Source organism: Theropithecus gelada, chromosome 14 (genome assembly GCF_003255815.1).
Source record: "Theropithecus gelada isolate Dixy chromosome 14, Tgel_1.0, whole genome shotgun sequence".
Lineage (NCBI taxonomy): Eukaryota > Metazoa > Chordata > Mammalia > Primates > Cercopithecidae > Theropithecus > Theropithecus gelada.
This window is the reverse complement of record NC_037682.1, coordinates 33,934,023-33,960,953: the sequence shown is the minus strand read 5'-3', so window position 1 is coordinate 33,960,953 and position 26,931 is coordinate 33,934,023. Positions and strand designations below refer to the sequence as shown.

The 26,931-nt window shown below is 37.6% G+C and overlaps 2 protein-coding genes across 2 annotated transcripts in view; both read right to left on the bottom strand.

Moving 5' to 3' along the window:
- The window catches only part of LOC112606209, a 501,724-nt gene that overhangs the window by 448,064 nt on the left and 26,729 nt on the right, over nt 1–26,931 (bottom strand). Inside the window, exons 2-4 of the mRNA XM_025356376.1 lie at nt 21,581–21,698; nt 14,236–14,405; nt 23–292 (exon numbers count right to left, since the gene is read on the bottom strand). The gene's annotated coding sequence lies outside the window, so the exon portion shown is untranslated. The remainder of the gene's footprint in view (nt 1–22; nt 293–14,235; nt 14,406–21,580; nt 21,699–26,931) is intronic.
- LOC112606210 (doublecortin domain-containing protein 1) overlaps nt 1–26,931 on the bottom strand; it is a 100,374-nt gene that overhangs the window by 46,714 nt on the left and 26,729 nt on the right. Inside the window, exons 2-4 of the mRNA XM_025356378.1 lie at nt 21,581–21,698; nt 14,236–14,405; nt 23–292 (exon numbers count right to left, since the gene is read on the bottom strand). Of these exons, the coding sequence (XP_025212163.1) occupies nt 23–292; nt 14,236–14,405; nt 21,581–21,604 (464 nt within the window). The 5' untranslated portion in view covers nt 21,605–21,698. The remainder of the gene's footprint in view (nt 1–22; nt 293–14,235; nt 14,406–21,580; nt 21,699–26,931) is intronic.

The following is a 26,931-nucleotide window of genomic DNA, read 5'->3' as shown; positions in this document are numbered from 1 at the left end:
AACAGAGAACAGCTTTGATTACCTCAGTTGACCCACTGGAGCACTGACAGGTCTGTTTCTCTTGGATGCTGATATAAAACAAGAATTCTTTTTACTGTTTGATTTGTAGCTATCTAGGTCTGATATTTCATCATGGCTGTGATCTGATGCTGTTTGATGTGTGGAGTAATCTTGAAGTCCTGACCCTTCTGGTACTGCTGCTGAATGCACAAGTCTGTTGGGGCCAAACTGAGGCTGCAAATAATCATCAGTAGTTTTAATAACTGCTTTTGCTTGGGATGACATAAACTCTCTGGAAGAAACAATGCATGGAAGAATATAATTAATTGACTTGTAATCATTTATTAACAAATACCACATAATAACGAGTTGTGTGCTATGTGCTACACAAAATACTACACACTTAGCCATTATTTTGTTTAATGCCTACAATATTCCTGGGAAGTGGTTATTATTTTTATTCCCATTTTACAGATTTAAGAAATTGAGACTCAGTGGGGTTAATTAACTTGCCCAATGTCACATAATCAGTAACTGACAAGGTGGAAATTTGAACCCAAGCCTGTCCTGAAATAAAATCCACATTCATAACCATTAAGCTTCATTGCTTTACTTAATTCAACCAAAAGGAAGCTTGCATAATGTTTAAAACAATGTAAGTATTATTTTTAAATTCTTAGATCCACTTTATTTTCTAATACTTACTTAGCACTCTGTTGTTAAAAAATATGTGGGTCCTACCCTCAAGAAACTTGCAAATAATCCCCCAATAGAGAATATATGTTAAATAAACTGAAAATGAGTGTGTGTTAACCTTAAAGATGAAAAGAACTCATTGAAGGCCATTTTAGAATGGGTGGGAATAAAGTTGGTAAAGCCTTCACAGCAGACCTGAGATAAGCCTAACTAACTCATCTTGGTTTGTTCAGGACTATCCTGGTTTTGGCACTGATGGTCACACATTCCAGGAACTCCCTCAGTCTCAGATAAACTGGGTCAATTTGTCACCCTACTGATATTTAGGCAGGAAGAGTAGTATGTGGATGAACTATGATGGGTGAACAGGGGACCACATGACCTGGAAGAATATATTAATCTATGTAGACACCAAGTTGGTAGGATGAATAGGTATAGAATGTACTGGTATGATAAAATAAAATAAGTTTCAATATATTTGCAAATATTGAGCTCTGTGGTGATCAGGCATAGAGGATAGTCAGGTTCCATGTATTACCGTAATTGGAACTATCTTTGCACAAACCAAATCTGCTTCTTTCCAATTTGCTCATTCCTCAATAGTTATTGCATAATATAATCCCCCCGAAACACACCCCCAATTATAAATTAACATATGTTCAGTGTTGAAAGCTCAGCAGGGACTGCCCCTCCTCCAAATCTTTCACATCCACAAATGTCATTACAATCACAATTATTTCTTCCAGCCTGCCCTCTTTATGCTCACAAACAAGTAAAATGGTCAATTATTTTCTCTGAAAAAAATGAATGGTAGTCACACATCAGAGGGAAAACAGATGTTTGTGTGTGTGTGTGTGTGTGAGCTCACGCAGTGGACCCAGGGGAACTACACCTCTGGAATCCAAGCAGTTATATTCTGCTGTTGTTGTTATCACATGTTTCTATCCAAGTCTGCCCTGGACTGAGTACAGTACTGGGGAGAGGAGCAGCCTTCCCTACGCTCTGAAGATCTAACCAGGTTCAAAACTGTGGCAAACAGTGCCTTGAAAGGGTCTTTGGACTCTAGCTCTGGCAAAGGTGGGACCTCCCTTCAGACCACCTAAGCCACTCAGATTTTGATAACGGTGGTGAGTGATGGCATGTGGTAGCAGTCATTTCAAACTGGCAGTGTTTCTGCAGCAACAGCAATGGAGCTTCAAATGGTCACCAAGCTCTTCAACCTGGGGGAAGACCAGTAAACAGCCAGGGGAAAGAATCACAGATCTCATAAACAGTTCCAAGTTTCCAATAAATAGTTACTTGAAGAGCAGATTCCCATATTTTTTTAAAAAATGGAATTCCCTACTTAAAAGTAGAATAAGGTGTCTTTTTTAATGAATGTATTTTGTTCATTGTGAAATATTCTTATAAATATACTAATGATTTTAATATAATAATCCATTATTCCACCACCACAAGGCAAAAGGTTTTTATTTTTTCATATTCTAAAGTTGTAATCATGTTATATCCTCAATTCTATTGCCTTCTGACTAAATATTGTTTTTCATGGTATTCACTAAATACCATTATTCATGTTGCTCTATGCTCTGTATGGATTTTATTGGAATATAATATTTTATCAACTGTATTGATATAGCCCTCTTGTACCTAGTTATGCATAGGCTGTCTATCATTTTTGTTTGTCACACACATCTTCCCCCTCTTCTGGTAACAGCACTTGCTTTCTTTTGGGAATGCAAACTCTTCCCAACTCCACATCATCCTGATAGGGTAAAGACAAGAGATTATAGGAGATTTACCCAGTGAATAGTAAAAATAATTAAATTTAAACATATGGTTCAACTTTATAATTTATATCTGAAAGTGGGAGAAGGGGTAGTTTTTCATGTTAAAGAGTTAATATTATTGGTCCACTAAGAATAGTCTTCAGCTTTGATTTGTTTTACAACATTGATGACAGGTTTTCAGTAAATCTATTTTTTTTTTTTTTTTTTTTTGAGAAGGAGCATTGCCCTGTCACCCAGGCTGGAGTGCAGTGGTGCGATCTCAGCTCACTGCAACCTCTGCCTCCCAGGTTATCACATGTTTCTATCCAAGTCTGCCCTGGACTGCGTTCTGCCTCCCAGGTTCAAGCGATTCTTCTGCCTCAGCCTTCTGAGTAGCTGAGACTACAGGCACATGCAACCACACCTGGCTAATTTTTTGTATTTTTAGTAGAGACGGTGTTTCACCATGTTAGCCAGGATGGTCTCGATCTCTTGACCTCATGATCCTCCCACCTTGGCCTCCCAAAGAGCTGGGATTCCAGGCATAAGCCACTGCGCCCAGCCTCAGTAGTTCTTACAGAGTCTCAAACTCATCTTTCTTATAACAATTGATATGTGTTTCATAGCTTGTTAGGTGTTGGAGAGGATGATCACATACCCTTGCAAAGCCAACTTGTTCCACGTGGGAATTAAACCCACATAGTCAGTTTGCTAAATTGGTGCTGGAATGAAAGGTGTTAGGTTCATTCAGCTTTCAAGAAACAGAGAGGCACACTTAGGCTTCAAGTGATAAGGCTTATTATCAAGATACATAGAAAGTTACAAAAGTAAATAAAACCACTCCTGCAGGGCACAAAAATTGGAAGGCCATTCATGGCTGTTGAGGATACACTAGTGACTTAATTCTAGTAGACTCCATGCTTTTTGACTCAGCACCTCCTATCTCCTTCTGGGTCTACCTGCCTCTTCTTCATACATCATGATTGCCTGATTTACCTCTATCCTCTTCCTCTTTCCTCATGGCTTCTGCTAACTTCCTCTATGTGTCTCATTTCTATGCTAAATTACTTTCTTCAGTCTCTGTCTATATGACTTACATTCAAATTCCTCAAAGAGTTTAATTTCATCACTACCCAGGATAGGACACCCCTGTTGAGTAAAACTCTTATGTGAGGCAACCTCATGCTACTGGCAAGCCTGCATATGGGAAAGTACCTATTAATGGCCCAGCTAGAGATAGGACAGCAGGATGCACACTGGAGGTACACAGGAGGTAGGGTGATATGGGCTCTCAGTGCCTCCCAAACAGGTAAAACATAATTGGCAGGGGACTTGCATGGCCTGTCTTGTACACTAAGAAGAGCAGAGATACAATATATTGATTGATTTTAAAAGTATTCACTAAAATACATCATACAATTTAAATTTCTGCCACAAGTGTTTAAATGTAACAGCTGCTGAAACAGTGCTCTGATTCTTTTGATTATTTTAATATTAGTCATTCATTTCTAATCAAAGAGGAATATAAGAATACAGTACCATGATTGCAGGCCCAGTCTCTGGACCATTTGGCTCAATAGTCTATGTCAATGTTGGCCCAAAGGGATATGGATCAAAAGGAAGGATTGTGCTCCTTGACAATCCTAAAGATGCCAATCTTGAGGGTGAAGAATTTAACACAAACTGCCAGCATGATAACCTGATCATCATAGTACAGAAATTTATTACTCCCTCAAAATCCTCCCCATTTATTACTGAGAGTCCTCAAAGTGGTATATTATAAATTTCTAAAAGTATCTCCTACGTACCTATAAAAATATGTTGGTAAGAGTCACAGCTGTTTCCACTCTCTTCTCTCACTGCCTCTCTGCTGCCATGACCAGTCACAAGAACAATGAGGTCCATGCCAAGGTGCTACCTCAGAGTGTTCCCAAAGACTCTAGTGCCTGGGGCCAGAACAGTCTAGTACAGGGATGATGAAAAGAGACATCCCTCCAACCCTGTCCTATTAAGTCACCGAAACTCTGAAGCAGCTCAACTTGTGGGCAGAGCCCCAAGGAGTCTTCTTTCAACAGTCCCATCAGCTTTTGGCCCTTATTGCCCAATTATAGGGACTCTTATCCAGGCCAGGCAAGGTATAAATCATATATCATGCCCTTTGTATTGACAGTGATAATAACAATACTAATAGCTAATGCCTACATAGCATTTATGTCAGTCACTGTTCTAAGCATTTTATATTAATTTATCATTTAATCCTCACAACAGCCCTATATTATTATTCCCCTTTTCCAGATGAGTAAACCAAGGGCTTATGGTATTTGAATTTATATCTACAGTCTTACTGTGATGGTTAATTTTATGTGTCAACTTGACTAGGCAATAGGATGTCCAGATATCTGAGGAAACATTATTTCTGGGTGTGTCTGTGAGGATGTTTCCAGAAGAGATTAGCATATGAACTGGTGGACCAAGTAAAGCAGATGGCCCTCCCCAGGGCAGGTGGGCATCATTCAATCTGTTGAGGGCCTGATTAGACCAAAAAGGCAAAGAAGTTGGAATCTGGCTTCTTCTGCCTTACTGCTTCAGCTGGGACATTAATCTTCCCTGTTCTGGTCACTCTTGTTCTCAGGCCTTCAGACTCAGATTGGAAACTACACCAATGGCCCTCTGTCTCTCAGGCCTTTGAACCACACCACTGGTTTTCCTGGGTCTCCAGCTTGTAGATGGATAATCATGAGACTTCACAGCCTCCATAATCAGGTGAGCCAATACCTTATCCTATATATATATATAATATATATACAAAATATGCAGTATATGGACTAGACATGGGGGCTTATGCCTATAATCCCAGCACTTTGGGAGGCTGAGGTGGGAGGATTGCTAAAATAGGGAGTTCAAGATCAGCCTGGGAAACATAGCGAGACCTCATCTCCAAATTACAAAAAATTTTAAAGTCAAATAAAATATTTATTTTTAAAGTATAAATTTAAAAATAAAATAAAATAAAATAAAATATTATAACCTATTGGTTCTGTTCCTCTGGAGAACCCTAATACATTTGCTATTTGTTTTCTGTTTTACCTATCTGTTCTATGCTCCTTTTCACTTCTTTGTTGTCTTTGTTTAGATTAAAAAATAATTTTCCATTATTTCATTTCCCCTTCTATTAGATTGTATGTTATACATTTGCTTAACTTTATTTTTACTGGTTACACTAGCCATTTCAATATGAATCCTTGTCCCATTAAAGTTTAACATAATTACTTACTCATTACTTTCCAGACAATGCACAAACCTTAAAATACATTATATCTGTTTATTGTTGCTTCCTACGGCTGATGAACAATACCTTTGTTCCCATTTTCATTAATAGGTGCATCTGTCTTTCAGGGGTCCTAGCTTTATGAAGGGAGCTCAGCTCCAAAGTCTTCCTTGCTTGAGCTTGAGGTTTTGCATCCTGTTCTTCCTGTGCTTCTTGAGAACTATTAATTATATACATTTTATATTATAATTTATTTTAAGATCCACATTTTTAAGATCTACATTAAGATCTATACAGCTATCTTTTCTAAAATTCAGTAAGTTATATGATAGTTTTGCTGAATTTTGTCTTTCCCAACTGATACTAAATTTAATTTAGTGCTGTGGTTACTTTTATTTATTGGCCCATACGCAGTCTCAATGAACAGGTATAGTTCCTTTCCATGTGAATTCCTAAACTAATTGTTCTAGAAAATGGTCTTTTGTCCAAAGACAAAAACAAAAACAAAAAACAAAACAAAACCCTCACCTTCTCCTCACCTACTGTTGAGATTTTCCATAATATTCTGGAACCTGGGCTAATTTTATAACATAGATTTTCTTTTTAATATTTCTGTCAGATTGATCATCTTGTCCTGGAAGTGTTTATGTCTCTACTGCAAATTTTTCATTGTCTCTGTAAATAACTCACATATAAACAGACAAAGTAGTTCCTTTTTCAGTATGATTTCTATGCCAACCGCATATGATGGAATGTGTTTCCTCCCTGTGCATCCATACCTGCCCTGGAAGATTTGATAGCCAGAATTACTATATCTCTTTGGTTATTTCCTATCATATAAAATGCTAGCTCTTAATTTCTGTCAAATATTTCAATTTATCATTGTATTACTTAATCTTTTGCCATGATATAGAAGCATTCTTTTTAAGCCTGAAGTTTAAATTCCACTGAAATGGATTAATACAAAAACGTTAATCATATTACTTCATAAGTATACTTCCTTTAAAAATCTATTTATATATCTAACCTACTACCTATCACTTACTTCTCCATCCATTATTAGTTGTACATCTATTGAAGCACAACAAAGTACCACAAAATTAGTGGCTTAAAATAACATCTATTTCTTAGCACACTATTTCTGTAGGTCCAGAGTCTGGGCAAAGCTTAGCTGGATCCTCTGTTCAGGATCTCACAAAGCTGAAATCAAGGTGTCAGCTGGGACTGCAGTCTCATCTGATGCTCAGGGTCCTCTTCCAAGCTCATTCAGGTTGTTGCCAGAATTCAGTTCTTGACTGCTATAGAACTTATATTGACTATCATCTTTTTTGAGGTCAGCAATAGCTTAGCTTTCTAAGTTGTCTGTCTATGATCTCTATCATTGAAGAGTTTATCTGATTAGGTCAGGCACACCCAGAATAATCTCCCTTTTAATTAATTTAAAGATAACTGATTGTGTCACTTAATGACATCTGCGAAAATCTTTTCTCTTTTGCCATATAATGAAACTTAATCATGATGGCTATATGTCATTGTATTTACAGGTCCTAAAGATCTTAAACATTGTAGAATTTACAACCCTCTTCATATTTCAGAGTAGCTTTAATTCTGCTTACTCTCTGAAATTTTCATTAAATCTAGTTTACAATTTTTGCTTTACAAAGCAACAACTAAGTAATCTTTAAGGTCTAAAAACACAAGAAAATATTCTTAGGAAGGACTATAGGAAAAAACAGGTAAGTAGACCATAAGAATTAAGGAGATGACTACAGATTTGATAAGAACAAATTTTCTACTCATTTCCTCTCCTTAATGGCATTAGTAAACCTTAGTGACTTTTTATAGCAATTTGAAGAAAACTCCTAGTAAAATCATACTTCTTGGTCTCACATTCAACAATTTCTACCAAGTGGTGTTGCTCATTACTCCCCTGTAATATCCCTCAGCTATAACTGCACCACATTGCCTTCCATAGTTCCTACCTGCACACCTTTTTACCAATAGTGTTCACTCAGCTAATCTATACCTATTACTGTACTTCTTTCAAAAAATAAACATTTAATAAATGTTAATCTCAACTCAGAATTTACATTTTCTAGAACCTCTTTCATAATAACATTAATTGTCAGGTGAAAGAGAACTATTAAATCGTTACACATATAAATTTACAATTACTGATCATGATTAGCTCTGAAGGAAAAGCCCTGGTTACTGAAGGGAAAAATTCCAGGGGTTAGAGTCATGGAAAAGGCCTCACCAAAACTGTTCAGGATGGCAGGACACATAAGAGAAGATAATCCCACCAGATCCTAGTTATTCCTTATTCCAAATCATTTCCCCAGGCCCTTTGTAAAAATTGATGTCCTGTTTTGCATATTGCCATGTTTGCTTTGTTATCTGTTACATAATTTCAGATGATTTCAGATCCCACTCCGCAAGAGTAAGATCCTTGTTTTACATCTGCTATATTTCCACAGGAATTCAACCAGTGGTTGATATGCAGGAATTATTCTTTGATAATTATGACAGCATGCAAAAATGTATCAAAATGCCACTGAAAAGAAACAAACACAGTTCAAGAAATAAAATAAAAGAAAGCTGAAGCCAAGAGTTATGTCAGGTAATGTTGATTATCTGTCTAAGTCATTTCCCGCATTTCTTCTTGGATAAAGTCTCGGTTATTTTTAAGAATTCATCTTCCTTATATGCCCATGGAAAGTATCCTATGATCAGCTCCAGTGGGTAAATCTTCAGTGGTCTAAAGCCAATGATGGTAATTTCATTTCCCTTGACCCTGGCAGGTTAAGTAATCTGCTTGTGACCTAATTTTGGCTAATGAGACATAATAAATCTTTTAGAGAAAGGTTATTCGCCCTCATGAAAAAGAGATGTAAGTGATCAAACATTTATCTTCTTTACTCGGACATTGCTGAGTGAACATGTGATGAGCCATCTTGCAAGCAGGAGGGGTCAAGCCAAAGGATCTAGCCAATATTCTGAGGATGGCAGAGGGAAAGACACAATGAGCCAGACTTTTTGATAACACTGCTGAACTGCTGAATTTAACCCTAAAATTGCTCTCTCTCTGAATTCTTCTTACATGAAATAACGAATGTTCCTCATTTTTAAGTCACTTTCAGTTGAATTTTGTTACTTTCCACTGATAGTGGCCTAACTGATATAGTCAGCTTTCCACTACTGCAGTAAATGTAATGGACATGTGGTGTAACGTAATTGATACTCTGAATTACTTTTGCTTTATTTTTTGCTTTATTAAACACCTTTACTAATATTGAATTAATTTCATAATAAGATAAAATATAAAGTATCTGCTATTTTCTAAAAATTCTACTTTTACTTAATCAGGAACATGTCACCAGAAATTTCAGCATAAGCATAAAATGACATGGAGTTTTGATTTTCCCTCTTTATGAAACACAAAACATCCTTGCTACATTTAGATTTCAATGGCATAAATTTGCATGTGGCTAATAATTCTATTCTTAAGCAGGAAATGTGGCTACTTTGACAGACTGTGGCTCCAAAACAAACATGCAGGTCTAAGTTATCACATAATTTGGATGTGAATTCAACAGCAGGATAATGAAATGACAGTTGCCAAGGATTTGTACTTGCTGTCTCTTCATACTAGTGTTGCCTGTCAAAATGTCTCTTTTTCTTATACAGAAGCCATAGAATTTTTATGGATAGCAATTACTTACAATATGAAATGAAGTACATCAAATCTAACAACCACTCTTTAGCCCTTCATTATTTGGTAGTCTCTTTGTTAAATGTAGTCAACCATTTTAATCTAAATTATTTATTTATACTGTATATCTGACAAGCATATATTTCTTGCTTTAAATTCTTATGGCATTTAAACCTTCCTGAAGAGTTTCTTTTAATATTATCATTTGTAAAACTTATCTTTATTAGAGTGCCATTTTAATGGTAATTAAGCTCTCAAATTGAAATATATACAAATAAAATATAAACATAAAGCGAAATGACCATAAGTATGTTCAATAATGAACCATCAGTTTAAAATACTGGAATACAATCAATAAAAGAAATAACCCTACTTATGTTTGGTGAATGCAAGCTTTTATAAAATTTCTTAAGCACACAAAGCACAAAGATTTTATTAAACTTCATCCTGCCCTTTCTCCAACTTGCTTAAACTTCCAAAGATACAAATAACTTTCTCCAATTGCTAGATTCTCTGATAAAATACAATTTAGACATCATAGAAAATGAGTAATAAAAGCAAAAAATTCCCCACAAGTTTTACTTCCAATTCCAGAAGAAAATGCAATTCTAATTTGGCCTAAAAATGTTTATAAGGGTTTTTCCAACTGCGGAGCAATTTCAGGATATTTTATAACACATAACAAATTTTTACTTTCAACTCAATGATTGAATAATAACCAAAATGTTATGTTCAAACTACATATATACTACATGGAAGATATTCAATAAGTGTTTGTTAAGTTAAACTTGTTTACTTTTGCAGAAGAAAAACTTCTAAAAAAGAAGAACAATTTCCAAAATTCATAAAGACACATCTGAGCATAGCATCAGGGGCATAAATCATTCCACCCAAAGGAAAAAAAAGTTTTTTTACTTGTATAAAAGTACACAGGAATAAAAATAAGGCATATGTGAAATTTAAAACTGAGGGTTTATAAATATTATATACAACTTTTGAAGAAAATTTTCAAAAAGAAACAATGATCTAGTCTTTTAAGATTTTATAAAGAAAATATTATATTTATATGGAGATCTGCAGAAATATTTTTAAAGGCTTGAAGGAAAAAATCTGGAAAAAGATTATGAACTGGAGAAAGTATAATTTGTTGGGTAGTAGCATGAGTCTAAAACAGTGAAGGTGTTAGCATGCTTCATTTACTATTGTTTCCTCTCATTCCCGTCTGCCACTCATTCCATGGTGAGAATCGACAGTTCATTTTTGGAATGATGAAGTTGCTAAACTTAAACTGTCCATAGAAAAAGCAATGGTTCTAAATGTTTATATTTCAAAAACGATCTAAGATTCATTCCAAGTAAAAAGTACCCAAAATAAATGACTTAAACAGTGACTGAATAGATTAGGTGTCTGTTAGTATCCTTGAAAGCAAGATTTGCTTGTGAAAAAGTAGCCTTGATAATGTACAACAGCAACAAAAATGGTTAGTATTTACTTTTTAAAAACTGATTTCAGTTCTCATTTAATTTACTAAAAGTAATTTTCCTCCTCAGGGAATTGTAAGGGTTGGTAACGCTTTATATTTCTGATAAATGCTGTAGTGTTAGATCCATTTGAGTTCATACCATACCTTCTTTACTACTACTGAGCTGCCAGCAGGATAAAAAATACTATAACTTCTCATTATAAAAATCATTAAATCACATCCCCTAGATGATCATTGGCTGAAAATCGTTAAAACAACATATTTTACATGTGAGATGGAAAAATTCACTAATCGTTTACAACATTCTCCTAATGCAAAAATGGAATCGTAATTTGGAGATCTTCCACTTCAGCATTTGGAGCGCTGGATATGAACATGGTGAAACTATGCCTGGATACCTGTTACTAAAAAATAACTGATTTTGTCATCCATGTCTCCAAGTCATCCATGTCTCCAAGACTATTTCCCGATTCTGGGTCACCTGGGAATGCATCAGACTACAGCTGAGCAGGAAAAGTTTACTATTGTGCTACTTTCCTGGAAGGAGCCACAGAAATGAGGCAATATTTTTTTTATTCACATGACCTCCAAATGGTGAGTCAAAAATGAGAGGATGAAACCTCTGACATAATAAGCTGAAAACATTTATAATGTTGGTGTTAGTTTTCTTGTGAGGGGGCATGTCCTGGCACAGAGGTTTTCACTCTGTTATAAGCAAATGCAGCATGGAGTGACAGCAGAGGAAACACATGGAAAGGAAGAACAGAGGGAAGGAGAGTAATAATGTAAATATAACGAAAAGCAAACTGATAGCATCAGATAATAACAAGAAAATAAAGTGGTCACTGTATGGCTACTTTGAATGGACTTAATATATATACATATATATGTAGGCATATTTTGTAAAAAGTACAATGTATTAATTAATGAAGAAAGCACAATCTCTGTAATACAAGTAGGAAAAATAAATTGACTATATTTTAATGATTACTTCTCATAAAAAGACCACAAAGATGGTAGAAGAAAGGTGGCAAGGAAAACAAGAATGAGACAAAAGAAGTTTTAACCTCAATCAGGAGGTAAATGTCCTTACTCATAGAGAAAATTGCCTCTCTCTGATAATCATATTAATACCAATGACTCTTAAATTACCATTAGCCTTTATGAACTTGACCCCTTTCAGGTTGAAACTCATCATTTTCTTTTTCATGAAGGTAAAAGACCTCTGAGCATTGTCTACAGCTTTCCATTTGATTGCCAAGAAGAGGGTTACTTCATTTTCTTGGTTTATCATAATCAAAGTTGATGGTAACAGGCAATAGTGACAGAAAAGAAGTTAGGATTCAAACAAAGAAACAAAAGAAGCACAATGAAACAGAAACTACAAAAAACAGGCAGTAGGAAAGTGTCACATTAGAAGAAAGACTGACATATAATGAAAAGGACAAATAAAGCCAGTGTTAAACTGACTAACAATCAAAGAAAGCAAATAGGAAAAAAGCAGGAACAGACTGAATAAGTGAAAACACATTTAGCTTTACCAGAAAAAAATAAAGTAGCTAAAAATGCACAAAAGTTAGAATAAAAAGTGAATGTATCACCATTTTGAAGTAGCAAATTGGAAATAAATAAATATTAAAGGCAATAAAAATATGTGCAAGTACACATGATATTAGAATTGGTATTTGTATAAAGGAACATTTAATCCTATTTAGAATTCTTTTTCTAATAAGTCATGAGTGACTTACGTCCCTAAAATAACACACCGGGTATTCATTTTTTTAAAAGTTGCATTGTATAAAGGATCTCATACACTACTAATATGCACTTATAGCTGAGAGGAATAAAGCAAAACAAATTAGCTGAAAGTCAAGGTTTCACTTTCATCTTAACCTAGTGACACACACATACAAATAAGCAAACACTCAAACTGATCTAGGAAATAAATATGATCTAGGATTTCCATAAGAAGATTAACATAATCCTTAATTTATAATGTATTGATTTTCTTACAGTCTCAGTTTTCTACTTAACATAAAGACTATGGCATCACACTTAGCCAGCTAATAGTTTATCAATGTATGACAAATACCTTTTAGTTCTTTCACTTTCTAACAGAGAAAAGCACAGGAAGAATACCCCTGTCTCCTCTGCTTTATATTTCTGATAAATGCTGTAGTGTTAGATCCATTTGAATTCATATCATACCTTCTTTACTACTACTTACTAGTTGTGTGAGCTTAGTCAAGTTAATCAACCTCTCTCTGCCTTTGTTACCTCATAGGTAAAACAAAGGTAATGAGACTACCGTCTGTCTTATATTCCTCCTAGTGGTTTTTTTTTGTTTGTTTTGGTTTGTTTTGGTTTGTTTTTTAGACAGAGTTTCACTCTTTTTGCCCAGGCTGGAGTGCAATGGCGTGACCTTGGCTGACTGCAACCTCCAACTCCTGGGTTCAAGAGATTCTCCTGCCTCAGCCTCCCAAGTAACTGGGATTATGAGCATACACCACCAAGCCCTGCTATTTTTTTGTATTTTTAGTAGAGACGGGGTTTCACCATGTTGGTCAGGCTGGTCTCAAACTCCTGACCTCAGGTGATCTGCCCACCTTGGCCTCCCAAAGTGCTGGGATTACAGGCGTGAACAACCGCACCCGGCCTCTAGAATTGTTTTCAGAACAAAATTGATATAATGCAGGTTAAGTGCTAAGCATAGTGACTGGCACTTAACAAGTACTACCTGCCATTATCGTTATTATCATTATGCTACCTGTTCAAGTCAGATCCCAGAGATAATTTACGTTTACTGCATCATGTACATTTTTTCTTCCCATAAAGTAGAAAAAAGGAAGGGCTCTACTCTAAGCAACAACCTCCATAACTCAACACATCTCAAAGTTACTTATTTATATCACCTGTACTCAATTTTTTTTTGTTTTTTTGAGACAGAGTCTCACTCTGTCACCCAGGCTAGAGTCAAGTGGCATGATCTCACCTCACTGCAACCTCCACTTCCTAGGATCAAGCGATTCTCCTGCCTCTGCCTCCCCAGTAACTGAGATTACAGGTGCTCGTGATCATGTGTGGCTAATTTTTTTGTATTTTTAGTAGAGATGGGGTTTCACCATGTTGGCCAGGCTGGTCTCGAACTCCTGACCTCAAGTAATCCACCTGCCTAGGCCTCCCAAAGTGCTGGGATTACAGGCATGAGCCACCTTGCCCAGCCAAGACTGATTGAACATTTAAACTATTTTCTAGAAACACTTTGATCCTCTTCAGTATTTAGTTTAAGCTGCTTAAATAATGTTCTTACCTTGGTAAATCGTTCAAAATATATTTGTAAATTGGGTTTACAGTATTCCCATCCAAGGTGTCTTCAGGACAACTTTGCTGTAATACTTCCATTGTTTTAGTCAAGGGGGATAAGGAAGACTGAAATAGTGCTTCTCTGTGATCTTCTGCTCCTATTTTTGTCATTTTCAGCTAAAAATGATAAAGAATGTTATTTAATTTTAAATGTAAAAGTCTACTAGATTACAAGTAGAGGCTGGGTATTAACTACAACTTACTTGTCATCATGTTATTCTAGACCATATAGCAATTATTAAATGTGAAATTCCCTTAGAAATTAACAGATGAGAGCCTAAAGAAAAAAAAAATATGAATCTAAGTCTATAATTGGTATAATACTGTTTAAGAATGAAAAAAATGGGCCGGGCGCAGTGGCTCACACCTGTAATCCCAGCATTTTGGGAGGCCGAGGCGGGCGGATCACGAGGTCAGGAGATAGAGACCATCCTGGATAACACGGTGAAACCCTGTCTCTACTAAAAATACAAAAAAAATTAAAAAAAAAAATTAGCCGGGTGCGGTAGTGGGTGCCTGTAGTCCCAGCTACTCAGGAGGCTGAGGCAGAAGAATGGCGTGAACCCAGGAGGTGGAACTTGCAGGGATCGTGCCACTGCACTCCAGCCTGGTCAACAGAGCGAGACTCTATCTCAAAAAAAAAAAAAAAAGAAAAAAGAAAAAAAATGCTGGGTTGTTGCAAAGCATTTTAATTTTTGCTATTTTCTGAAAAATTGCTTATATAAGCAAAATTGTATGTGAAATATGTTACTGAAAAAGCACACCACAAGGCTTTTCTTTTCTTTCTTTTTTTTTTTTTTCGTCTGTCCTTCATCCCTCTTTTTCAGAACTGATTCTGATGGGTCTGTCAATTATGTGGCCTTGCCTTCAAGGCGTGGAAATGAATATCTACAAGGCTAGCCAATCAAAATGCCCTATTCTTCCACATACAGAGATGGGTAAATCAGAGTCCTGATGAAGAAAGCAAGCAGAGCACCATTCTCCTGGATTGCTAGCTTTAAGAAAAATGCAAACCTCCCCCATTGAGATGAAGCCGAAAGACATGAAAGCAGACATAAGAGGTGGAAAGAGACAGAAGGTGAGATTCCTGGTGATGACATTTGAATCCCTAAAACCAGCTATTAAAAACAACCACCTCTTTAGTTTCCTATGTACATGAGCCAACAATTTTATTTCTTTGCTTAAGCTAGTTTGAGTTGGGATTTTCTTTTTTTTTTTTTTAATTATACTTTAAGTTCCAGGGTACACGTGCACAATGTGTGGGTTTGTTACATACATATACATGTGCCATGTTGGTTTGCTGTATCCATTAACTTGTCATTTACATTGGGTATTTTTCCTAATGCTATCCCACCCCCTGTCCCACACCCCATGACAGGCCCTGGGGTGTGATGTTCCCTGCCCTGTGTCCAAGTGTTTTCATTGTTCAATTCCCACCTATGAGTGAGAACATGCAGTATTTGGTTTTCTGTCCTTGTGAGAGTTTGCTCAGAATGATGGTTTCCAGCTTCATTCATATCCCTGCAAAGGACATGAACTCATCCTTTTTTATGGCTGCATAGTATTCCATGGTGTATATGTGCCACATTTTCTTAATCCAGTATATCACTGATGGACATCTGGGTTGGTCCCAAGTCTTTGCTATTGTGAATAGTGCCACAATAAACATACGTATGCATTTGTCTTTATAGCAGCATGATTTATAATTCTTAAAACCAGTAACAGGATCGCTGGGTCAAATGGTATTTCTAGTTCTAGATCCTTGAGGAATCGCCATACTGTCTTCCACAATGGTTGAACCAGTTTACACTCCCACCAGCAGTGTAAAAGCATTCCTGTTTCTCCACATCCTCTCCAGCACCTGTTGTTTCCTGACTTTTTAATGATTGCCATTCTAACTGGTGTGAGATGGTATCTCATTGTGGTTTTGATTTGCATTTCTCTGATAACCAGTGATGATAAGCATTTTTTCATGTGTCTGTTGACTGTATAAATGTCTTCTTTTGAGAGGTGTCTGCTCATATTCTATGCCCACTTTTGGTGGGGTTGTTTCGTTCTTATAAATTTGTTTAAGTTCTTTGTAGATTCTGGATATTAGCCCTTTGCCAGATGGGTAGACTGCAAAAATTTTCTCCCATTCTGTAGGTTGCCTGTTCACTCTGATGGTAGCTTTTTTTTTTTTTTTTTTGCTGTGCAGAAGTTCTTTAGTTTACTTAGATCCCACTTGTCAATTTTGACTTTTGTTGCCATTGCTTTTCGTGTTTTAGTCATGAAGTACTTGCCCATGCCTATGTCCTGAATGGTATTGCCTAGGTTTTCTTCCAGGGTTTTATGGTTTTAGGTCTAACATTTAAGTCTCTAATCCATCCTGAATTAATTTTTCTATAAGGTGCAAGAAAGGGATCCAGTTTCAGCTTTCTACATATGGCTAGCCAGTTTTCCCAATACTATTTATTAAATAGGGAATCCTTTCCCCATTTCTTGTTTTTGTCAGATTTGTCAAAGAGCAGATGGCTGTAGATGTATGGTGTTATTTCTGAGGCCTCTGTTCTGTTCCATTGGTCTATATCTCTGTTTTGGTACCAGTACCATGCTGTTTTGGTTACTGTAGCCTTGTAGTATAGTTTGAAGTCAGGTAGCATGATGCCTCCAGCTTTGTTCTTTTGGCTTAGGATTGTCTAGGCAATGCAGGCTCTTTTTTGGTTCCATATGAAGTTTAAAGTAGTTTTTTCCAATTCTGTGAAGAAAGTCATTGGTAGCTTGATGGGGATGGCATTGAATCTATAAATTACCTTGGGCAGTATGGCCATTTTCACAATATTGATTCTTCCTATCCATGAGCACGGAATGTTCTTCCATTTGTTTGTGTCCTCTTTTATTTCATTGAGCAGTGGTTTGTAGTTCACCTTTAAGAGGTCCTTCACATCTCTTGTAAGTTGAATTCCTAGGTATTTTATTCTCTTTGTAGTAATTGTGAAGGGGAGTTCACTCATGATTTGGTTCTCTGTTTGTCTGTTATTGGTGTATAAAAATGCTTGTGATTTTTGCACATTGATTTTCTATGCTGAAACTTTGCTGAAGTTGCTTATCAGCTTAAGGAGATTTTGGGCTGAGATGATGGGGTTTTCTAAATATGCAATCATGTCATCTGCAAATAGGGACAATTTGACTTCCTCTTTTCCTAACTGAATACCCTTTATTTCTTTCTCTTGCCTGATTGCCCTGGCCAGAATTTCTAACACTTTGTTGAATATGAGTTGTGAGAGAGAGCATCCCTCTCTTGTGCCAGTTTTCAAAGGGAATGCTTCCAGTTTTTGCCCATTCAGTATAACATTGGCTGTGGGTTTGTCATAAATAGCACTTATTATTTTGAGATACATTCCATCAATACCTAGTTTATTGAGAATTTTTAGCACAAAGGGCTGCTGAATTTTGTCAAAGGCCTTTTCTGCATCTATTGAGATAATCATGTGATTTTCGTTGTTGGTTCACTTTATATGAGGGATTATGTTTATTGATTTGCATATGTTGAACCAGCCTTGCATTCCAGGAATGAAGCCAAGTGATCATGGTGGATAAGCTTTTTGATGTGCTACTGGATTTGGTGTGCCAGTATGTTATTGAGGATTTTCGTATCTATGTTCATCAGGGATATTTGTCTAAAATTCTCTTTTTTTTGTTGTGTCTCTGTCAGATTTTGGTTTCAGGATGACGCTGGCCTCATAAAATGAGTTAGGGAGGATTCCCTCTTTTTCGGTTGATTGGAATAGTTTCAGAAGGAATGGTACCAGCTCCTCTTTGTACCTCTGGTAGAATTTGTCTGTGAATCCGTCTGGTCCTGAACTTTTTTTGGTTGGTGGACTATTAATTGTTGCCTTAATTTCAGAGCCTGCTATTGGTCTATTCAGAGATTCAACTTCTTCCTAGTTTAGTCTTGGGAGGGTGAATGTGTCCAGGAATTTATCCATTTCTTCTTCTAGATTTTCTAGTTTATTTGCATAGAGCTGTTTATAGTATTCTCTGATGATAGTTTGTATTTCCGTGGGATCGGTGGTGATACCCCCTTTATCATTTTTTTATTGCATCTATTTGATTCTTCTCTCTTTTCTTCATTATTATTGTTGAGAGGTGTCTGCTCATATTCTAGAAGTCTATCAATTTGGTTGATCTTTTCAAAAAACAGCTCCTGGATTCATTGAATTTTTGAAGGTTTTTTTGTGTCTCTATCTCCAGATCTACTCTGATATTAGTTATTTCTTGCCTTCTGCTAGCTTTTGAATTTGTTTGCTCTTGCTTCTCTAGTTCTTTTAATTGTGATGTTAGGGTGTTGATTTTAGATCTTTCCTGCTTTCTCTTGTGGGCATTTAGTGCTATAAATTTCCCTCTACACACTGCTTTAAATGTATCCCAGAAAGTCTGGTACGTTGTGTCTTTGTTCTTGTTGGTTTCAAACAACATCTTTATTTCTGCCTTCATTTCATTATGTACCCAGTAGTCATTCAGGGGCAGGTTGTTCAGTTTCCATGTAATTGTGTGGTTTTGAGTGAGTTTCTTAATCCTGAGTTTTAATTTGATTGCACTGTTGAGAGACAGTTTGTTGTGATTTCTGTTCTTTTACATTTGCTGAGGAGGAGGAGTGCTTTTTACTTCCAACTATGTGGTCAATTTTGGAGTAAGTCCGATGTGGTGCTGAGAAGAATGTATATTCTGTTGATTTGGGGTGGAGAGTTCTGTAGATGTCTATTAGGTCTGCTTGGTGCAGAGCTGAGTTCAAATCCTGGATATCCTTTTTAACCTTCTGTCTCATTGATCTGTCTAATATCGACAGTGGGGTGTTAAAGTCTCCCATTATTATTGTGTGGGAGTCTAAGTCTCTTTGTAAGTCTCTAAGGACTTGCTTCATGAATCTGGGTGCTCCTGTACTGGGTGCACATATATTTAGGATAGTTAGGTCTTCTTGATGAATTGATCCCTTTACCATTGTGTAATGGCCTTCTTTGTCTCTTTTGATCTTTGTTGGTTTAAACTCTGTTTTATCAGAGACAAGGATTGCAACCCCTGCTTTTTTTGGCTTTCCATTTGCTTGGTAGATCTTCCTCAATCCCTTTATTTTGAGCCTATGTGTGTCTCTGCATGTGAGATGGGTCTCCTGAATACAGCACACTGATGGGTCTTGACTCTTTCTCCAATTTCCCAGTCTGTGTCTTTTAACTGGGGCATTAAGTCCATTTACATTTAAGGTTAATATTTTTATGTGTGAATTTGATCCTATCATTATGATGTTAGCTGGTTATTTTGCCCGTTAGTTGATGCAGTTTCTTCCTAGCATCGACAATCTTTACAATTTGGGGGTTTTGCAGTGGCTGGTACTGGTTGTTTTTTTTCCATGTTTAGTGCTTCCTTCAGGAGCTCTTGTAAGGCAGGCCTGGTGGTGAAAAAATCTCTCAGCATTCGCTTGACTGTAAAGGATTTTATTTCTCCTTCATTTACGAAGCTTAGTTTGGCTGGATATGAAATTTTGGGTTGAAAATTCTTTTCTTCAAGAATGTTGAATATTGGCCCCCACTCTCTTCTGGTTTGTAGAGTTTCTGCCAAGAGATCTGCTGTTAGTCTGATGGGCTTCCCTTTGTGGGTAACCTTTCTCTCTGGCTGCCCTTAACATTTTTTCCTTCATTTCAACCTTGGTGGATCTGACAATTATGTGTCTTGGGGTTGCTCTTCTTGAAGAGTATCCTGGTGGTGATCTCCGTATTTCCTTAATTTGAATGTTGGCCTGCCTTGCTAGGTTGGGGAAGTTGTCCTGGATAATATCCTAAAGAGTGTTTTGTAACTTGGTTCCATTCTCCCTGTCACTTTCAGGTACACCAATCAAACATAGATTTGGTCTTTTCACATAGTCCCATATTTCTTGGAGGTTTTGTTCTTTTCTTTTTACTCTTTTTTCTCTAAACTTCTCTTCTCACTTTATTTCATTAATTTGATCTTCAATGACCGATACCCTTTCTTCCACTTGATCGAATCGGCTACTGAAGCTTGTGCATGCGTCACATAGTTCCCGTGCCATGGTTTTCAGCTCCATCAGGTCATTTAAGGTTTCTCTACACTTTATTCTAGTTAGCCATTCATTTAATCTTTTTTCAAGGTTTTTTAGCTTCCTTGCAATGGGTTCGAACCTCCTCCTTTAGCTCAGAGAAGTTTGTTATTACCGACCTCCTGAAGCCTACTTCTGTTAGCTTGTCAAAGTCATTCTCTGTCCAGCTTTGTTCCATTGCTGGTGAGGAGCTGCAATTCTCTGGAGGAGAAGAGGTGCTCTGGTTTTTAGATTTTTCAGCTTTTCTGCTCTGGGTTCTCTCCATCTTTGTAGTTTTATCTACCTTTGGTCTTTGATGTTGGTGACCTACAGATGGGGTTTTGGTGTGGATGTCCTTTTTGTCGATGTTGATGCTATTCCTTTCTATTTGTTAGTTTTCCTTCTAACAGTCAGGTCTCTCAGCTGCAGGTCTGTTGGAGTTTGCTGGAGGTCCACTCCAGACCCTGTTTGCCTGGGTATCACCAGTGGAGGCTGCAGAACAGCAAATATTGCAGAATAGCAAAAACTGCTGCCTGATCCTTCCTCTGGAAACTTCATCCCAGAGGGGCACCCAACTGTATGAGGTGGCAGTCAGCCCCTACTGGGAGGTGTCTCCCAGTTAGGGTACATGGCGGTCAGGGACCCACTGAGGAGGCAGTCTGTCTGTTCTCCGAGCTCAAACACCATGCTGGGAGAACCACTGCTCTCTTCAGAGCTGTCAGACAGGGACGTTTAAGACTGCAGAAGCTTCTGCTGCCTTGTGTTCAGCTATGCCCTGCCCCGAGGTGGGGTCTAGAGGCAGTAGGCCTTGCTGAGCTGTGGTGGACTCTGCCTAGTTTGAGTTTCCCAGCTGCTTTGTTTACCTACCCAAGCCTCAGCAATGGCGGATGCTCCTCCCCCTGCCAGGCTACTGCCTCACAGGCCGACCTCAGACTGCTGCACTAGTAGTGTGCAAGGCTACATGGGCATGGGACCCACTGAGCCAGGTGCGGGATATAATCTCCTGGTGTGTCGTTTACTAAGACCATTGGAAAAGCACAGTATTTGGGCTGGAGTGTCCTGTTTTTCCAGGTACCATCTGTCATGGCTTCCCTTGGCTAGGAAAGGGAAATCCCCCAACCCCTTCCACTTCCTGGGTGAAGTGATGCCCTGCCCTGCTTCAGCTCACCCTCCGTGGGCTGCACCTACTGTCCAACCAGTTCTAATGAGATGCACTAGGTACCTTAGGTGGAAATGCAGAAATCATCCGTCTTCTGTGTCAGTCACACTGGGAACTGCAGGCTGCAGCTGTTCCTATTTGGCCATCTTGGAATGGAATCTGGGATTTTCTTATTTGCAATCTAGAAATATTGAGTAACACACACAGACAATCTAATTTGACCAAAAGACCAAAACAATATGCCCATAAGAAATCATGTCAAAGAATCTTATTTACAGCAGCAGTCCCCAACCTTTTTGACACCAGGGACCGGTCTCATGGAAAACAATTTTTCTATAGACCCAAGGGTTGGAGACCTGTACCTGCAGGTTGGGGACCCTTGATCTATAGGATCCTTTCCAGGGTGTAATCATGGTCTCACAATACTGATGAAAATAGTTATAAAATCTCATCTCTGAAGTAGCCCACTAAGACAATGAAGAGGAGTCCCAAATTAAGATTACATGCCAGGCCTAAGGAAAATACATTACTTTTAAGGTAAATAAAATTACTTTTACTTTTTTAGTGTTGTTCTGAAATAAATGCTTTCATTCATTCACACATTATTCATCGATCACCTACAATGTATCTGACATTGTTCTAGGCACTTAAAATCAGTGAACGAAGCAGAAAAAGAACCATTGTGCCCTATGCAGTACTTTCAAGTGGGAACAGATAATAAACAATAAACATCATAAATAAGCAAATTGTACAGACGTTAACAGGTAATAAATGCTACAGGGGAAAACTGATGAGGCAAAGGTAAATTGGCAACATGTGGGAGTGGAGGGAATTGTAACTTTAAACAGGGTTGTCAGCATAGGCCTCATAGAGCTGGTAGCATCTGGGCAAAGACATAAAAGAGGCAAGAAAGTTAGTCATGCAGATACCCAGGGAGACCCAGGAGGGTGTCTTAGGGCAGGCATCCAGAAGGTCCTAAGGTGGGATATATCTGGCAAGTGTGAAGAACAGCAAAAGTAGATGAATAGATGAACAAGGGAGAATGTAGTTGGGATGAGGTTAGAAAGGGAATGGAAGAGATGAACACAACACTGGACCTTGCAGGGCATTGTTAGGGCTTTGCAAGAACTAGTAAGCTCACAGAGTGTTTAGCAATATGATTTTTTTTAAAAAGATAACTTTTAATTCTTTGTTAAGAATGCACCAAATGCATTGAAATTGTATTGCAATGTCCTAATGTGTCCATATGTTAGTATTTTCTAATACTTACATAAACTTTGTGGCAGAGACTGCCAATTGTCTGCCAATATCCATTCCTTGTTCCTTTTACAAAACTAGAATCCCTGATTTTATTTGAGACATATGGTTTCCTAAAATAAAGACTGTATTTTCCAGTTTTCCTTGCAGCTGGGTAGGGCCATATGAACATGTTCTGGCCAATGACATGTTAGTGGAGATGGTCCATGAAAGTGAGTGTACCCTTCTTTATCCTTCCTTCTACTACCTAGAATGAAAACAATGGCTAGTCCTGGATTGGTCTTTAACTTTGACGAGATGCTGAAAATGAAAGCCAGGACTGAAGGAGGATTGAAGGAGTCTGAACCTCTGACAACATAGAGTACCATACCAACCCTGGACTACCTACTTCCAGACTTTTACATGAGAAATAAACACCTAGTTTTCTCAAAACAGTGTTAATTTGGGTCTTTGTTACTTGCAGTCAAACCTAATCCTGAAACACCTGACGTTCTCTTGACATAAATTGCTTTCAAGAACCTAAAATACATGGTATTTACTTACAGCAAAGAAATAAGGAGAACACTAGAATGGCTTAAAATATAAATTTAACTCAGAGTCCAGTAATTTGGGACTTTGGCCCCTGCAGAATTGAAGAATTCAACTATTCATGTATCTCAAACTGAAACTATAAAAAGTAGCACTCTACAGTGATGGCTACAGAAGATGAGACTGTGGTTCCAAGCTTTTAAAAAACACTTTTCTTTAAGAATTCTTCATTGGTTGGGTGTGATGGATCACGCCTGTAATCCCAACACTTTGGTTGGCTGAGGAGGAAGGACTGCTTGAGTCCAGGAGTTTGAGACCAGTCTGGAAAACACAGTGAGACCCCGACTCTACAAAAAATAACTTAACTGGGTATGATGGCACACACCTCTAGTCCTAGCTACTTGGGAGGCTGAGGCAAGAAGATTGCTTGAGCCCAGGAGATTGAGGCTGCAGTGAGCCATGATCATGCCACTGCACTCCAGCCTGGGTGAGAGTGAGACCCTGTCTCAATCAATCAATCAATAAAACTAGCCTAGCTGTCAAAGATCAGATTAAGGTTGTTGTTTTTCCACCCAAGCTTATTGTGTTAGACCTCAAAGGAATCACCTTTATGTTGAAGCACAGAGTCAGGGAATAAAAAACCAGTACTCAGGCTTAAAACTAGTGTCTAGACGTGATCTTTGGCTGTAAACATGGGATTATCTATAGACTGGAAGTCTACTAATTTAGGAGAAGAAGAAGAAGCAGTGTTAAATTGCTAAAGAAATCATAAAGCTGGCCAAAAAACATGACTGACCTGTAATCAGATCTCATGCCCACATTTGTATCAGCAGGAAGCGGGTTGCAAAATCTGTTCAGCACTCTAGAACAGCAAATTCTCCATTGACCACATCAGGTGTGGTCAGGAAGTACAATGTACAAGGAAGATCCTTTCCAAAAGGCAGAATTAGGAGTACTCTGATGAACTAATCAAGGAAATTGCTCCACTGCTAGAGAAGGGAACTTTTACAATTCCTACCTAGTCTAGCAGAATTGATAACCACTATAAACCAGTGACTCTTGTGTTAATCCTATTCTCCCCCTTTCCAAATATACATCCATTGTGTTATGTGTGATGTCACAAATACATTAACTTTTAGTTTACAGGTTACCAGACCACTTGGAATTAATGAAAAGGACTGTGCATTAACCCAACAGCCTAGATTCTGAGTCATATTCAAATGAATCATATTTGGGGGTTCACATACATAATTAAAAGCTAGAACAGGCATGTATGATCAAGAATAGGTAGTTATGTTCTATCTACAGGAAGAAGGGTGTACCAAAGATTTTTGGTGGCTAAAAGGTTGGATTATGGAGTAAACTGTTAGATGTTCACTAAAATCTGTTATCTTTAGTGTCCAGCTAAAGCCTTTTTTCCATCTACATGTTGCCACATGACCACATGACTAAATTCTGGTCAGCAGAAGGTAAGAGGAAGTGGCATATGTGACTTATGGGAACTGTCACCAAAGAAGGGGGTATGGGGCATGATTTTCAGCCTTCTTTTCTTCCTACCTGATATCTGGAATGTGATCATGGCTTAAAGCTGGAATAGCCATGAATGATCATGAATGCACCATCTGTGACTTTGGGAATGGAAGCTACTTACAGCACAGCAACAAAATGGAAGGCCTTAGAGCATTATACTAGCCCTTCAGACTTTTATATGAGTAAGAAATAAGCCTTTTTTTCTTACTCGTCCTCAATATAAACTTTACATTGTAAGTAAGAAATAAACTCTTATATGAGTAAGAAATAAACCTTTTTTTCTTACCTGTCCTCAATGTAAACTTTCTTAACATCTTGTACATGCTATTTATTTTCAGTCTCTAGACCTTTGCTCACACTGCTCCTATACTGTTGATGATTTAGAAAACGAGAAGCCAACTTAGTATAATGAAATAGACTTCTTTTTTTCCATTTCCCAAAGTTCATGTTTAAGTCAGTTGGTTGCCTGAAATTAAGAATGAGTTTTCCTATGTGCTATGGTCAGAATGTTTGTGGCCCCTCCACCCCCTGCCAAATTTCTAAGTTGAAATTTAATCCCCAATGTGATGTTATTATGAGGCAGGGCCTTCAGGGAGGCAATTAAGTCATAACGGTGAACTCTTTTTACAATGCAAGGGCACATTATCAATAAGGAAGCAGGCACTCACCAGACACTGCTGGTGCCTTAGTCTTAGAAATACCAGCTTCCAGAACTGTGAGGAATAAATTTCTATTGTTTGTATATTATTCAGTCTAAGGTACTTTGTCATAGCAGCCCAGAGTGAGATACTATGGAAACAAATATATACATTGATCAGTTTCCTTGCTTCATTCAATATATACTAGTAATACCTGAAGTAACTCTCCAATAGTACAGTTAAAAAAAATTTTATGAGAGCTGAGACTAGTCTGTCCTGTTCACTTTGCATTCATAGTGCTTAATTCAGTGTCTAGGACATAGTAGGTATGCAATAAATATTTGTTAAAGAAATAAGGGAAATTGTACTTCAGCTGCCAAGAACACATTTGTTCACATCAGCAACACTGTAATCACAGAAGAAAGGATTCCCTAATGGACTAAAGTAGATAGTTTTGACAAATTTTCAATGTTAATTCTATCTAACCTAGCCAAATAATTTATTATCCAAACTGGGCCTGTTCCAGGCAAATCAAGATGTCTAGGCTGCACCTATCTATATTTAAATAGCCTCCTTTTTAAATGAGAAGGTACTATCCTATGTCTCTATGGTTGCATATGTACCCATGGGACTCACCAAAGATTTACTGTTTGCTGCTTTTTAAAGAAGGCACCAAAAAGTCTCTGTTTTTATCTTGATGAAAATAATGTTTTACTCTTCAAGGAAGAACAAAAAGCATTTCCTCCTCACTAGCTCCACTCCCAGTGGTAAGTGGGATTTCCTACGTCAGAGGTCTGCTTTTCCTTTACCCAGGGATGATACATAGGACCTTATTGCATTTTTAAAATCTGTGCCTAAAAGGTCTTTAAGTTAAATTGCTGGATTTCCCAGGACATAAAAAAGATTGGCAAGAATTGGTCTGCAGTAATCTACCCCAGCACAACTATTCTGGGGCAGTGAGATCTTGGGAAAAAATGAGTCTGTGGAGTATATGTGGTTCTGTGAGAGAGAAGGAGAGGAGCAGGAGGGAGGGAGGAAAGGAGAGGGAGAGGTGGATTTAAAGGGCCAGGTAACTGTAGCTGTGATCTGGGGGAACCAGTGATGGGTACCCTAATTGAGCACAATACTGAAGAAATTGTGTTAGACACTGTGATGGTTAATTTTATGGGTCAACTTGGCAGGGCCATGGTGACCAGCTATTTGATCAACCATTGTTCTGGATGTTTTCTGTGAAGGTTTTTTTTTTTTTTTTTGGATGAGATTAACATTTAAATGGGTAGACTCTGAGTAAAGCAGTTTACCCTCCATAACGTGGGTGGGTCTCATCTAATCAGTTGAAAGCTTTTATAGAAAAAAGACTGACTTCCCCTGGGTAAGAAGGAATTCTTTCAGCAGGTTGTCTTTGGACTTGAATTGCACCCCTTCTCTAAGTATCTAGCCTGCCAGCCTACCCCATCAGAT